General features: G+C 46.6%; 1 protein-coding gene and 1 long non-coding RNA gene across 14 annotated transcripts in view; one reads left to right on the top strand and one right to left on the bottom strand.

Annotated features, from left to right (window-relative positions):
* LOC129394769 (uncharacterized) overlaps nt 1-1,931 on the top strand; it is a 27,275-nt gene extending 25,344 nt beyond the window's left edge. Inside the window, exon 3 of the long non-coding RNA XR_008622124.2 lies at nt 702-1,931. This is a non-coding gene — a long non-coding RNA (uncharacterized LOC129394769). The remainder of the gene's footprint in view (nt 1-701) is intronic.
* Nucleotides 1-14,691, bottom strand: part of ZNF320 (zinc finger protein 320) — a 20,138-nt gene extending 5,447 nt beyond the window's left edge. For 2 of the 13 annotated variants that reach the window (XR_010110931.1, XM_055103864.2), the window contains exons 1-4: nt 11,025-14,428; nt 8,129-8,246; nt 7,146-7,233; nt 4,722-4,848 (exon numbers count right to left, since the gene is read on the bottom strand). Coding sequence is in view for 10 of the 13 variants with exons in the window: in XM_055103864.2 (XP_054959839.2) it covers nt 4,722-4,848; nt 7,146-7,160 (142 nt within the window). In the remaining 3 variants the exon portion in view is untranslated. Of the gene's footprint in view, nt 1-249; nt 341-4,721; nt 4,849-7,145; nt 7,234-8,128; nt 8,247-8,843; nt 11,005-11,024 lie in introns of those variants that run through there. The other 11 variants (XM_055103862.2, XM_055103865.2, XM_063600609.1 and 8 more) reach the window with 11 other exon arrangements.
* Between the last annotated feature and the right edge of the window lie 1,505 nt (nt 14,692-16,196).

Genomic DNA, 16,196 nt, shown 5'->3' on the forward strand with positions numbered 1-16,196 from the left:
CAGTTATATTGAATACCACATACCAAAAACTCATAAAAGGAAGAAAATAATAAGTCAATTTATACTGCCTGCAGAATTCTAAACAATTCCCTCTTAAGAAAAAGGCCATAACTAGTAGTTGCCACCCGTACACAACATAAGAACTGAAATACATGTTAAAATCACTACCTTCTGAAGTATGAGGTGAAGAAAATACACAGAATTATAATGAATAAGAATTGACTAATGGCCGGCCACGGTGGCACATACCTGTAATCCCAGCATTTTGGTAGGCTGAGTCGGGTGGATCATGAGGTCAGGAGTTCGAGACCAGCCTGGAACAAATGGTGAAACCCCATCTCTATTAAAAATACAAAAAAAATTAGCTGGGCATGGTGGCAGGTGAGAGTAATCCCAGCTACTTGGGAGTCTGAGGCAGGAATCATTTGAACCTCGGAGGCTGAGGTTGCAGTGAGCCAAGATAGTGCCACTGCACTCTAGCCTGGGCAACAAGACGAGATTCCATCTCAAAAAAATAAAATAAGATAAATAACTACTTCTCAAATAAGCTTTGGTAGATGTGGTATTCTCTAATAGGATGTTCCTGCAGATGCAGACCTTGAGAGAATTTAGTCATGGGTGTTGACTACTCATGAATAGGACTAGTGCATTTATAGAGACATTAAAGAGCTCATTGCCTGTTCCTCTTTCTACCATATTAGGACATGGCAGGAAGATGGCTGGGCTAAACCATGAAGAAGCCTCTCACCAGGAATCAATTTGGCTGGCACCTTCCTCTTGGATTTCCCACTTTCCAAATTCATGAGAAATAAATTTCTGTGTCTTAAGCTTCCCAGTTTAAGCTACTTCCTTTTCCGTTTGTTCTTCAGATCGAGTCATGTTCTTATCACCCAGGCTAGAGTGTACTGGCAGGATTCTCCTACCTCAAGTGAGTCTCCCTCCTCAGCCCAGAGTCTCACTCTGTTGCCCGGGCTGGAGTGCAGTGGCGTGATCTCAGCTCCCTGCAACCTCCACCTCATGGGTTCAAGTGATTCTCCTGCCTCAGCCTCCCAAGTAGCTGGGATTATAGGCGCAAGTCACCATGCACAGCTGGTTTTTGTGGTTTTAGTAGAGATGGGGTTTTACCATATTGGCCAGGCTTGTCTTGAACTCCTGACCTCAAGTGATCAACCTGTCTCAGCCTCCCAAAGTGCTGGGATTTTAGGTGTGAGCCACTGCGCCTGGCCCATTTTTGGCATTTAGTACATTCCAGGTTTCACCGTGTTGGCCAGACTGTTTTCAAACTCCTGACCTCAAGCAATCTACCCACCTTGGTCTTTGAAAGTGCTAGGATTAGAGGCATGAGCCACCGTGGCCGGTCAGTCTAAGCTATTTCTAACAGTGAAATGGCAGAGACAGGAACAGGAGCATCTCATCATCAACATCACCGCAGGCTGACAAATCTTATTAAACAAAGGATGTTTAGGGTCTCTACTATAAATCTTGCAATACTTGAAGCCATCTAATAGCACTAACATGTTTTAAAAACCTTGAGACATGTAGGGCGTGGTAATCCCAGCATTTTGGGAGGATGAGGTGGGAGATTCATGAGGTCAGGAGATCAAGACCATCCCAGCTAACAAGGTAAAACCCCGTCTCTGCTAAAAAAAAAAAATACAAAAAAATCAGCCTGGCATGTTGGCACGCGCCTGTAGTCCCAGCTACTTGAGAGGCTGAGGCAGGAGAATCGCTGGAATTTGGGAAGTGGAGGTTGCAGTGACCCAAGATCACACCACTGCACTTCAGCCCGGGTGAGAGACTGAGACTGTGTCTCAAAGAAAAAAATAAATAAATGACAGAAGGCTAAAGAGTAACTCCAACCCACAAACATATAGAAAGTTCTCCAGTAAAGGTAAATAAAAAAAACGGGTAGGCTGGGCATGGTGGTTCATGCCTATAATCCTAGCAGTTTGGGAGGGCAAGCTAGGCGGATCACCTGGGGTCAAGAGTTCGAGACCAGCCTGGACAACAAGGAGAAAACCCTGTCTCTACCAAAAATACAAAATTAGGCCAGGCGTGGTGGCTCATGCCTGTAATCCCAGCACTTTGGGAGGCTGAGGTGGGTGGATCACAAGGTCAGGAGATCAAGACCATCCTGGCTAACACAGTGAAACCCCGTCTCTGCTAAAAATACAAAAAATTAGCCAGGCGTGGTGGCCAGCACCTGTAGTCCCAGCTACTCAGGAGGCTGAGGCAGGAGAACTGCTTGAACCTGGGAGGTGGAGGTTGCAGTGAGCTGAGATTGCACCATTGCACTCCAGCCTGGGAAACAAGAGTGAAACTCTGTCTCAAAAAAATAAATAAATAAATAAAACAATAAAAATACAAAATTAGCTGGGTGTGGTGGCGCATGCCTGTAATCCCAGCTACTTGACAGGCTGAGGCAGGAGAATTGGTTGAACCGGGGAGGTGGAGGTTGTGGTGCCAAGATTGCAGCATTGTACTTCAGCCTGGGTGACAAGAGCAAAACTCTGTCTCATAAATACATAAATTAATTAATTAATAAAAGGACAGATACAGAAACTCGCATACGTATACCTTTTCTTCATAACTAAACTTTTTTCATATTATTAAAAATGAAAAGGTATGAAAAAACACTGTACATATATGTTAACAGAAATGCAACATACACAAAAATAACTCTGACAAAAATAAAAAAAGTTCTACTGGAGAAGAAGTAGTTTTTGCAGGTTATGGAATTTTTTTATTTTTATTTTTTGACGTGGAGTCTCACTCTGTCTCCCAGGCTGGAGTGCAATAGTGCGATCTTGGCTCACTGCAACCTCCACCTCCCAGGTTCAAGTGACTCTCCTGCCTGAGCCTCCTGAGTAGCTGGGATTACAGCTGCCCACCACTGTGCCTGGCTAATTTTTGTAAATTTAGTACAGATGAAGTTTCATCATGCTACCCAGGCTGGTTCTGAACTCCTGACCTCAGGCGATCTGCCCACCTCGGCATCCCAGTGCTGGAATAACAGGTGTCAGCCACTGCACCTGGCCAGGTTATCGAAATTTTAAGCTTCATTATTGTGCTATAAGTTTAAGATGTTTAACATACCTGCAACAATAACCTCTCCCCATATATCAATACAACGCACTTCACTTCTGCGTACTGAACGGAATGGACACTAATGTGGTTGTTATATTCACACTGGAATCATGTTTAAACCACTTATGTTTACTAAGAACTAAAAGACAAAACTATTTAAAATAATAACAACGGTTGGGCATGGCGGCTCGCGCCTGTAATCCCAGCATTTTGGGAATCCGAAGCAGGTGAATCACTTGAGATAAGGAGTTTGAGACCAGCCTGACCAACATGGTGAAACCCCATCTCTACTAAAAACACAAAGTGAGCTGGGCATGGTGGTGAGCGCCTACAGTCCCAGCTTCCAAGAAAGGTGGGGCACAGAAATCCTTTGAGCCGGAAAGGCAGAGGCTGCAGTTAGCCAAGGTCGTTCCACTGCACTGTAGCCTGGATGAAAGAGTGAAACTATCAAAAGAAAAAGAAAGAAAAAGAAAGAAAAGAAGAAAGAAAGAAAAGAAAGAAAGAAGGAAGGAAGGAAAAGAAAAAAGAAAAGAAAAGAAAACAAAAGAAGTAAATAAGGAAAGAGCAGAGGGATAAGTGAGGGCAAAGAAAGATGTCCCTTCAGAGATCTCAGGATTGAAACTTTTCTTTTGCCACAGAATTCTCCCACTTGCAGAGAGTTTCCCCACACACTATTTGAAGGCGGAGCTTCCACTCTGCCCATCTGAGCTCTTACCTGCGTTTACACCTGTAATATATTCCCACCCATCTGGACTTTTTTGTTATTTTCACTTCACTCTCCACAGTCCAGGGCTCTTTCCCTTGCTCCAACATGGAGATAACAGGTCAGAAAGAGACTCGTGCTTATAAATAGAAAGGACCATGATGTGCTGGAGCTTTTCTAGAGTCCCAGCCCTATATTTCTGTAGGAAAGAAGACATTATAGGTGGATCTAGGAAAATATTTCACAAATTCCTCCACTGACTGCCTCATTCTGAATGCTGTTGGAGCACTGTAATATGTAATATGTGGACATCGAGCTCTCTTCCAAGAACTAATGAGTTGAAAGCACAGGAGAAGCAAACAGGGAACTGGTATGTTTAAAGTCTGCCATAAGGTTTTGTTTTTGTTTTTTGAGACAGTCTTGCTCTGTCATCTGGGCTGGAGTGCAGTGGTGTGTTCTCGGCTCACTGCAACCTTGGCCTCCTGGGTTTAAGCAATTCTCTTTCCTCAGCCTTTCTAGGAGCTGGGATTACAGGCGTGCACCAAGACGTCCGGCTAATTTTTATATTTTTAGTAGAGACAGGGTTTCACCATGTTGGCCAGGCTGGTCTCAAACTCCTGACCTGAAGTGATCCACACACCTCAGTCTCCCAAGGTTCTGGGATGACAGGCGTGAGCCACCATGCCCAGCTTGCCATAAGGTTTTATGCCTACTTTAGTTCTGGAACCCACATTGAGGTATCATGAAGAACGCAGAACATCTAAACAAAGGGGACAGTGAAAGTCCAGATGCTACATCATGAAGCTTTTCATTTCAAAATCAATACGGCTTCCATTTTAGTCAAGCAAGGATGCAACTCCCAAGAGAAACAAGAGAAAATACAAAGATCCACAAGGGCACATCCCCACTTCTGGAGGGAAGTTATCCTCACCCAGGGAGACCAGGTTCCTATAATTCTCCAGCATCACGTCTCTGTATAGAGTCCTCTGAGCAGGGTCCAGGCATTTCCACTCCTCCTGAGAGAATTCTATGGCCACGTCCCTGAATGTCAACAGACTCTGAAATGAAAACACATTTTAAGCAAATGGTTATGGGAGGAGTTCTTATCTTTACAGAAAATGAGAAGAGGAGAGGGGAAAGCATGGATTTAAATGCAGTGAATGTTCTGACAAATCCAAGTAAGGGATTCTTCACCACATGATGTCTTCCCAGCCGTGTTTGATTACAGTTTTTGAGGAGGCCATAACATTCTCTCAGTATGAATTTCTTATGCTTGTAAACAATACAAGAAATAAATAAAAAATCAATGCAGAGTTCCTGTTACAGAGATGCTTGAAACTTTTATGGATACACCAAGTGACATTCAGTATCTCGATGCTACACAGCACGAGTGACGTCTTCAAAGATGACAACGTCCACAGTTAAAGATCAGCTGGGCGCAGTGACATATGCCTGTAATCCCAGCTACATGGGAGGCTGAGGCAGGAGAATGGCTTGATCCTGGGAGGCAGAGGTTGCCATGATCCCAGATTGCATCACTGTACTCCAGCCTGGGCAACAGAAACTCCGTCTCAAAAAAGAAAAAAAAAAAAATCAGCCGGGCGTGGTGGCAGGCACCTGTGGTCCCAACTACTTGGAAGGCTGAGGTGGGAGGATGGCTCGACCCTGAGGGTGGAGGTTGCAGTGAGCTACGATCACACCAGGGCGCTCCAGCCTGGGCAACAAAGCGAGACCCCGTCTCAAAATAAAATAAAATACATGAAAGTAAAATTACACAAAGCACAAAAATCCATTTTGTAAATGTTCACAAAATAATAAAACCTACACAGACTGAAAAAAAAACTAGATGTTAATACAAAGGGTTGTCATTTGTCCCAGATTTTCAAAATATAAAAGATTTTCAAAATATATACGTGTGTGTACATATGTATGTATGTATAAATGTGTGTGTATGTGTGCGGGGATGTGTATGCATATACATATATAGGTTTTACAAATATAAAAAGTAGCAAGTTTTGCCGGGCGCAGTGGCTCACGTCTGTAATCCCAACACTTTGGGAGGCTGAGGCGGGTGGATCATGAGGTCAGCAGTTTGAGACCAGCCTGGCCAACATGGTGAAACCACATCTTTACTAAAAATACAAAAATTAGCTGGGCGTGGTGGCACACACATGGAGTCCCAGCTACTGGGGAAGCTGAGGCAGGAGAATTACTTGAACCTGGGAGGCGGAGGTTGCAGTGAGCCGAGAAATCACCATTGCACTCCAGCCTGGTGACAGAGTGAGACTCCGTCTCAAAAAAAAAAGAAAAAAAAAAGTAGCAAGTTTTGTTTAACTGAAGAGGAATCTCATCTTGCTGGAAAAGGATAATTTGGCAGCTGCTGGTGGGTGGAATCTCATCAGATCTAGGGAAACAGGAAATGCCCCATCCTAGATGAATCAATTACCCTTTTTAACTGCCTGGCCTGGAGGACAGAGAATGACTTGAACTCGGGAGGCAGAGGGTGCAGTAAGCCAAGATCATGCCACTGTACTCCAGCCTGGGTGACAGAGCAAGACTCCGTTTCAGAAAAAAAAATAATAATCGTAATAGGTGGAATAAGAATATGGCTTTATCCTCTAGGATAAAAAAGAAGTACCGCTGCCATATTTGAGAAAAATTGTAACCAGTTTTACCACAAACACCTATTTCACAAGACTCTTCACAGGAACACCACAGTCTCCATGAGCTTAATGTGCTAAGAATGGTTTAACGAATCTCCTGCTATTATTTAGGTTGATTTCCTATTCTTAAAATAATGATAGGATCATTCTTGTATCATTCATATCTATGTATGAAGTTTCCATTCTAATTAGTAAGATTTTTTGAGTCGGAAACACAGTAACTCACTCAATTACCTAAAAATGTACTATAATGTCAGGCAGAAAAGATTTCCTATTATTGGTCTCCTTTTCTAGAATTTACCACGTATTTTGTGCACATTAATATGTGACTTCCATTGGCAGCTGCTCTAATCCTGGTCCACGGAGAGCTGACAGAGCATCCAGATGTGGCCCCTGAACAATCCCTGCTGCCCAACAGCATTGACACCACGGGACCCTCACCCCGTCTCCATCCATGTCTGGGTGTGAACCCTTCCCAGGACCATGCCCAGTGCAGCCTCTTCCCAACTTCATGTCACTTGGTCACAGGAGATAAAATCTAAGTGAGATAAGAGGGACTGAGGGAAGGCATGGGTGATTGTGAGCAAACCTGTCAGGCAGGATGCTTCAGACTAAGAGAAGATTCCCAACTCCAGGCGCCAGCGTTTCTGAAAGGAAGGAGACACGACAATCCACCGAGAATATCATCTCACCTGAGGAAGAGCCATCCCTGACTCCTTTGCTTTCCTCTTCCTCTTCCGGGTTTCTTCCTCAGGTACCAAGAGTCTTTAGAAGTCAATCCTGAATGTTAGAAATATGTTGTTTATCACTCAGAATCAACACACCCCCTCCCCATAACACAATGACACATACAAAGGAGACCTCACCCTGGGAAATATGGTCCCCTCTGCTGCCCACTGCCCCAGGGACAATAAACTCCTACAGGAAAACTCCCGCACCCTTCTGGAGGAGTCCACACACACGCTGCAGCAGTGGGGAGCTGGGCTGGGGTGAGCTCCCCTTCAGGGCACAGACTCAGACCTGACCAAACCCCACACAGAGGCTGGGTGCGGTGGCTCACGCCCGTCACCCCAGCACTCTAGGAGGCCGAGGTGGGTAGATCGCTTGAGCTCAGGAGTTTGTGACTAGCCTAGGCAACATGGTGAAACCCCATCTCTACAAAAATACAAAAAGGAAGGTATGGTGGCGCACTTCTGTGTGTCTGTGGTCCCAGCTACTTAGGGAGCTGAGGTGAGAGGATCACTTGTGCTCAGGAGTTCGAGACCAGCCTGGCCAACATGGTGAAACCCTGTCCCTACTAAAAATACAAAAATTGGGCCAGGCGCGGTGGCTCATGCCTGTAATACTAGCACTCTGGAAGGCCAAGGTGGGTGGATTACTTGAGGTCAGGAGTTCTAGACCAGCCTGGCCAACATGGTGAAACCCTGTCTCTTACTAAAAATACAAAAAGTAGCTGGGCTTGGTGGGCATCTGTAATCCTAGCTACTCGGGAAGCTGAGGTTGGAGGATCACTTGAACCTGGGAAGTGGAGGTTGCAATGGGCCGAGATCGTGCAACTACACTCCAGCCTGGGTGACAGAGTAAGACTTAAAAATAAAACAAAATAAAATAAAATAAAATAAAACAAAACTACAAATACAAAAATTAGCCAGGTATGGTGGCGGGTGGCACGCACCTGTATCTCAGCTACTTGGGAGGCTGAGGCACAAGAATCACTTGAACCCAGGAGACAGAGGTTGCAGTGAGCCAAGATCATGAGACTGCACTCACAGCCTGAAGGGCAGAGTGAGACTCTGTTTGAGGAAGAAAAAAAAAAAAAGCATTTCTGATGTGATAGAGATAATAAAACCTGAGTAACATGATAGAGATTGATGGGCAGAGGGAATTTCAGATGGGGGTGGGAGGGCATGGGAGACAGCTCTGAGCCTAGACCTGAAGGAGCAGAAAGGGAGATGGCTGTGATCATTTAGGGACATAGGGTAAGAGCAGGGAAAATGACCTGAGACAGGAAGGGTTTTGATGTTTGGGGAAAGAGATAAGCAAATGTGACTAGGGCAGAGGGAGTCATTAGATTAGGGCAAGCTCCCAGGAGGCTGGACACTGGCAGGGGCCCTGGACACAGGGCTGTGGAGCCACAGTGAGGAGTTGGGCTTTTGTCTTGGGGAACACGGGAAGCCAGTGGAGGGTTCCCTGGCAGGCACTGACATGACCTGCTTTAGATTTAGCTGTGATATCCTCAGAGTGGGGACATATTCACCGAGTTACCCTGAGAAGGTCTGAGATGAGTGAGAAGGTGTGTCTGAATTCTTACAGGGGGGCCCAGAAGGGCTAATGGAAAGGGTTGGTCTTATCACCTCTCTTTGAAAATTAGAGAAGCATCTTTCACATACCTGGGCTAAAGAAACTTCTTTTGCAACGTTCTGATGTTATTGACTTTCAACATTTAATTCTTCTTACAAGAAAATTACAGTAACATTTATAAAATGCAGAAGCGTAAACACACAGCTACTGACCTTGAAAACACAGAGGCCAGGCGGGGTGGCTCAGGCCTGTAATCACAGCAGTTTGGGAGGCCAAGGTGGGCAGATCACCTGAGGTCAGGAGTTCAAGACCAGCCTGAGCAACATGGAGAAACCCCCGTCTCTACTAAAAATACAAAAATTGTCTAGGCATGGTGGCTCATGGTTGTAATCCCAGCTACTCAGGAAGGTTGAGGCAGGAGAATCACTTGAACCCAGTAGGCGGAGGTTGCGGTGAGCTGAGATTGCACCATTGCACTCCAGCCTGGGCAACAAGAGTGAAACTGTGTCTCAAAAAAACAAACGAACAAACAAAAAAAGAAAATAGGGAAAGAGGGTCAGCTGTAGAACTACAATATAAGCAAATGTTTTCAATCAAGAAAACATGGGTGGCCAGATACAGTGGCTCATGCCTGTAATCCCAGCACTTTGGGAGGTCGAGGCAGGTGGATCACCTGAGGTCAGCAGTTCGAGACCAACCTGGCCAACACGGTGAAACCCCGTCTCCACTAAAAATACAAAAATTAGCCAGGCTCCATCTCCACAACTCATTTAACCTCTTGCTGCTCCTTCTCCCCAATCTTTAGATCATCCTCAATCTCTATAGATTTCCACCTCTTCTCCCATCTCTGCGCATCCTCTGCTCTCCCTGTTAAATTCTCTCTTCCTTGTTATACCTCCCTGGCCCCACTCTCTGGCACCCCAGATCCCCAGGTGTCCTCCCTGCTGTGCTTCTCCCTCTGTTCTCCTTGCCACCAGCACCACTCTGCTCTGTCTGCCCTGGCTCCAAATCCCTCCTGCTCTCCCTCACTCTGGTGAGCCTCCCTCTTTGCTGCCCCTCTCCCTACCTTGCTGTCCTTCATCTCTCTGTACATCCAGCTTTTCTCTACATTTCTCCAGTTGCTTTTCTCCTCCTGCTTTCTTATCTTTTTTTTTTTTTTTCACTTTTGCTGTCTCTTGGCAAATCCCTCACCCATTTTCTACGTTGCCATCTGTTATGGGCCTTTCTCATTCTTCTTTTCTCTGTCTCAGGTTTTTTACTGCTCTCTCTCTGTCTCCTGATCCCTTTGGCCCACATAATCACAGGAGGGTTTGTACACCTGCATGTCAGAGGAGCCCATTTTCCAGGGGCTGGCGCTGGGCAGGGAAGAACACCGTGTGTCACCGTACAGGCCCCAGGCACCTCCCCAATGCAGGCCTGGGCAACAGAGCAAGACTTTCTCAAAAAACATAAATAATAAAATAATTATATATATATATATACTGCAAATGCTGTGTTTTCTACGTAAATCATGGGCTTGGCCACACGCGTTACCTCATGCCTGTAATCCCAGCACTTTGGGAGGGTGAGGTGGGTGGATCATGAGATCAAGAGGTTGAGACAATTTTGGCCAACATGGTGAAACCCCCTCTCTACTACAAGTACAAAATTAGCTGGGCTTCTTGGCACGCCCCTGTTGTCCCAGCTACTTGGGAGGCTGAGGCAAAACAATCACTTGAACTCGGGAGTCAGGAGTTGCAGTGAGCTGAGATGGCACCAGTGCACTCCAGCCTGTCGACAAAGTGAGACTCTGTCTCAAAAAAAAATCATGGGCTTATCCATTAATGCACTTCTGCACATACTTCAAATTACATCCACACACACTTAACTTGCGTTCAGAAGGTATAAGCAAGAACCTGGAGAGGACACAACCAAAGCTACTCATGAGGCTGAAGTGGGAGGATTGCTTGAGCCTGGAGAGCAGAGGTTGAAGTGAACCAAGATCGCACAACTGCCCTCCAGCCTGGGGGACACAGTGAAACCCCATCACCTCCACCCCCAAAAAGTTGGAAGCTCATTGAATTAAGACACAACTTCAAGAAATCATAAAAGCAATGCATGAAGAACATAAGAAGGACAACCAACATACAGAAATTATGACGAACTACACAGAAACTCTCGGGATAAAAATACAGTAACTAAATGGAAAAACTCAATACATGGGTTCAAAATCAGAATTCATTATGTAAATTAAAAACTAGTGAAGAGGGGTCAGGCAAGGTGGCTCACACCTGTAATCCCAGGACTCTGGGAGGCCGAGGTGGGTGGATCACTTGAGGTCAAGAGTTCAGAGAACAGTCTGGACAATATGGTGAAACCTTGTCTCTACTGAAAATACAAAGATTAGCTGGGTGTGGTGGCTGGCTCCTGTAGTCCCAGGTACTCTGGAGGCTGAGTCAAGAGAAGCACTTGAACATGGAAGGCAGAGGTTGCAGTGAGCCGGATTGCCCCACTGTACTCCAGCCTGGGTGACAGAGCAAGACTGTCTCAAAAAAAAAAAAAAAAAAAAAAAAAACAAAGAAAGAAAATTCCAGGACTATCTTTTATACACCTGAGCAAAAGGAATGTCTCTCTCTATGTCTAAGGTTCTGATGGCATGAATCCTAAACATGTAATTATTTTCCCAGAAATATGACAGTAATACGTTCAAAATAAACACAAGTGTGAACACATAGCTATAGGTGTTTAAAACACTGAAAGAGGCCAGGCGCGGTGGCTCACGCCTGTAATCCTAGCACTTTGGGAGGCCGAGGCAGGTGGATCACGAGCTCAGAAGATTGAGACCATCCTGGTCCACATGGTGAAACCTGGTTTCTACTAAAAATACAAAAATTAGCCTGGCATGGTGGTGTGTGCCTGTAATCCCAGCTACTCGGGAGGCTGAGACAGGAAAATCATTGGAACCCGGGAGGCAGAGGTTGCAGTGAGCCAAGATCACACCACTGCACTCCAGCCTGGGTGACAGAGTGAGACTCCTTCTCAAACAAAACAAAACAAAACAAAACAAAAACCAAAACAACAACAACAAAAACACTGAAAGAGAGGCAATGGTAGTCATAAGCTGTAAGCAAATGTTTTCTTCATGAACACATGGGCTCTGCTGGAACAAGGTTCCAAAACAATCCAGCCCATCGTTCAACATCTGCAAGGAATATTATGAACCAGAGGAACTTTAGGGAGATATTTACTTAGAAGCTCACAGCTCACTATTTTATCAGATGACATAAGTAAAGAAAATAGAATAGGCTACTTGAACCAAATTTTGATGTTAGCATAAAGAAGAAAGGTCCTGGGGCCGGGCGTGGTGGCTCACACCTTAAACCCCAGCACTTTGGGAGGCCGAGGTGGGTGGATCACCTGAGGTTGGGAGTTTGAGACCAGTCTGACAAACATGGAGAAACCCCATCTCCACTAGAAATACAAAATTAGCTTGGCGTAGTGGCACATGCCTGTAATCCCAGCTACTCGGGAGGCTGAGGTAGGAGAATCACTTGAATCCGGGAGGTAGAGGGTGTGGTGAGCCAAGATCACGCCATTGCACTCCAGCCTGGGCAATAAGAGCAAAACTCCATCTCAAAACAAACAAACAAACAAACAAACAAACAAAATAGGTCCTTGATATCTTTATAAAGTACACATTGAAACAACCTAAAATTGGCCAGGCACGGTGGCTCACACCTGTAATCCCAGCACTTTCTGAGGCTGAGGTGGGCGGATCACCTGAGGTCAGGAGTTCAAGACCAGCCTGGCCAACATGGTGAAACCCCGTCTCCACTAGAAATACAAAAATTAGCCAGGCGTGGTGGCAGGCGCCTGTAATCCCAGCTCCTTGGGGGCTGAGGCAGGAGAAGAGCTTGAACCCAAAAGACGGAGGTTGCAGTGAGCCGAGATCGTGCCATCACACTCCAGCCTGGGGGTAGAAGGGAGACTTCGTCTCAAAAAAAAGTAAGAAAGAAAAAAAGAAAAAACCTAAAATCATTTATCAGGTACTAGTAAATGCTTCCAATATATGATACAGACTAGAAAGCATGCAGTCCTCTATGTAAACTGAACACAACAAATTTCATAGAGAAACTATTTTAAAATGGTTAAAAATATATACATCTAAAAATGTATACATCTAATAAAATGTAGGGTCAAAGAAGAAAATTTTGAACTCATATCATAGTTGGAAAACAATGATGTGAGCTCATAAGATTCTACCAAAGCTTATTTGAAAAGTAGTTATTTTACTTTTTTCAGACGGAGTCTCGCTCTGTCACCCCAGGCTGGAGTGCAGTGGCGTGATCTCAGCTCACTGCAACCTCCCCCTCCCTGTCCAAGGGATTCTCCTGCCTCAGCCTCCTGAGTAGCTGGGATTACAGGTGCCCGACATCACACCTGGCTAATTTCTGTATTTTATTCGACACGAGATTTCGCCATGTTGACTAGGCTGGTCTCGAACTCCTGACCTCAGGTGATCTGCCCGCCTTGGCCTCCCAAAGTGCTGGGATTACAGGCATGAACCATTGCACATGGCCTTTTTAATTTTTATTTATTTATTTTTTAATTAAGAAACAAGGCGGGCGTGGTGGCTCATGCCTGTAATTCCAGCACTTTGGGAGGGCAATACAGCTGGATCGCTTGAGCCCTGGAGCTGGAGACCAGCCTGAGCAACAAGGCAAAAGCCCGTCTCTACCAAGTACACACAAATTAGCGCGGTGTGGTGGCGCGCGGCTGTGGTCCCAGTTACTCTGGAGGCTGAGGTGACAGGATCGCTTGAGCATAGGATGTTGACGATGCAGTGAGCTGTGATCCTGTCACCGCTCTCCCGCCTGGGCAACAGAGTGAGACCCCATCTCCAATAAAAAAGAATAAAAAGGAAATACCTGGGTCCTGGGTCTGGGGGCAGCGAATCTAAGGCCAATTAAGGCGAACTTTCTAAAACTAGACAAAAAGGAAAAACCCCATCTCCCCATCCGGAGTAACAAAGGATCAAAGGCCGCTCTCCCTACCGCCCTCCCCCTTCCACCACGTCTCAGAAAGGGAAAGAGCCCAGGAGTGGCCACGGCCAAGCACCGGCCACACCTTCATCTGCATAGGGGCCTCGGGCCAATTCACCTAAGCATTTCGTTGGCCAAGGGCCAACTCCTTCATCCAGATAAGGGGTAGCCCAAGGGACCTCAAAATAAATACTTTAACCCCCCAAAACTTTCTAAACGGGGCCCTGGAGACGCTGGCTCGGGCCCACTCCCCTCTGTGGAGTGCTTTCTTGATTGCATATATTCGTTTTCCAGGAGTTGGAACTAGGTAGCAACAGGGCCCCGCACAAGCAGGGAGGTGGGGAGCGACGGCGCCTTCGGACAGGGGTGGCGTCTGCAGGATCTTAGGACCAGGCAGAGGACGAGGCCTCCCGGGAACTGGGGTTGAGGCGCGGCGCTCCTGAAGCCGACGACAGCGACGGTGGGAGGCGCCCAGGGCTGGAATCCAGCTCGCGGGTGAGGACTTGAAACAGCGCGAGGCGGGAGGACAGGTCAGGAAGGGTTTTGAGAAGGAAAATTCCGCGATAGGAGGTGTCTGCACGACCCCACTGCAGAAAGACCGAGGACGGGACCTGCCTCAGGGCCACTTTAAACTCGAAGGGACTCACGGACTCTCACCCGGACGTCTCAATTTGCTCTGGGTTGAGAAAGAGGGGCCGCAATTTCCAGGTCTGTGGGGACTCAACGTCCCCGGTATAGCAGCACCACAGGACTGGGAAGCACACATAAAACAGAGCGAAACTCACGCGCTGCGGTGTGACCTTCAGTCCCTGCCATCCGCTTCCGGGTCTATGCCAATCAGCGCAGGACAGAGGCCAGGCCTGGGCGGGACCCCCGAGGAGGTAGGCGGGGCCTGGACGAGGCCGGGAAGAGACGCGGAGGTGGGCGGGGCCTGAAGGAGGCCGGGGCGGGGTTGAGAAACAAGGGGCCTGGCTCGGAGAAGAGTCCTGGGCTGTGAGGGGTCGGCGGGGGCGAGAAGGGGGCGGGTCCTGAGCTTTCCTCCATCTCGCTCTCTGCGCCTTTTTTCCGGGTTTTGGAGGCGAAAGCCGCCAGTGAGGCTGGAGCAGCTCAGCAGTCATTGAAATAGTACCTCCCTGAGAAGTCAACGTGAGGCGGTCATTGGATCCAGGAAAGCTCCTTGCTATTGAAATTAATTTTAGCAATTTATGTCCAAAATCTGGAAGTTGTCAAGGGAAGGAATGCAAACTAGAATGCGAAATACAAAGCCCTGCCTCAGCCAGACCTCCAATTTCATGCTGACGGCCCACAGGACAGAATAGAAATCCTCTCCCTTTCTATTCTCCATTCACTGGGGTGGGAGAATCCACCCTGTGCTCAGCTCCAGGGACTTCCCTAGAGCCACCGCCTGGGGTGCGGAGCGGAGGCCTCACGCCAGGGAGGAGTGAGGTCACCACCTCCTGCTTAAACACAGCAGGGATGCGGGCGAGGTAGCAAGTCTGGGGTCCCGGCTACTCAGGAAGCAGGGGCGGCAAGACAGCTGAGCCTGGAGGTCCAGGCCAGCCTGGGCGACAAAGTAAGACCCTCTACCCCAGAGCTCCTTCCTCCGCCTCAATAAGAAAAAAAGGGATTTTTAAAAAAAGCATTGACATTGTAACAGTGTTAGCAGGGCTAGCGGCAGACAAAACTCAGACACTGAGTTGCAGAAGGAAGGGCTTTATTCAGCTGGGAGCGTCGGCAATCTACTGCCTTGAAATCGGAGCTCCCTGAATGCACAATTTCTGTCCTTTTTAAGGGCTCACAACACTAAAGATTTCACATGAAAGGGTCGTGATTGATTTCAGCAAGCAGGCGGTACGTGACAGGGGCTGCATGCACCGGTGGTCAGAGAGAAACAGAACAGAGCAGGGAGTTTTACAATGTTCTTCTATACAATGTCTGGAATCTATGAATAACATTGGGTTCTAAGCCATAAGTTGATTTTTAACTACTGGGTTTAGGCCAGGCAGGCCCAGGCCTGGTTTCGGGCCTGGCCCCAGGCTGCCTGTCTTTGGTTTTACTTTCTTGTTGTTTTTTCTTAATACAGGTACTGAGTATAAAACAATATAAAACAATATGAGAGGGTCTCTCTCTTCCTTTATTTATTCTTTTTGAGAGTCTCACTTTTTATTAGTGGGAGTTCTTACTCTTGTTTTTGCTACTTATGTCTTTTTGTGTAATAGATTGATAGTGATTCATATAGTACACTTGTGCTGAATCATTTTGGTGAACTAAGGTAGCGATGAAGCTTTTTATCATTTGAAGAGGTACAGGTAGCAAACAAGAGAGCAGTAAGCAGCTTTTTATTACTATTATAACTCTTATTATAAGAGTTTTAAATCCTCCTATTGCTGGGAACTAATTTTTAAACATGGCTCCTGGATT

The sequence above is a fragment of the Pan paniscus genome, chromosome 20 (assembly GCF_029289425.2).
Source record: "Pan paniscus chromosome 20, NHGRI_mPanPan1-v2.0_pri, whole genome shotgun sequence".
Taxonomy (NCBI): domain Eukaryota; kingdom Metazoa; phylum Chordata; class Mammalia; order Primates; family Hominidae; genus Pan; species Pan paniscus.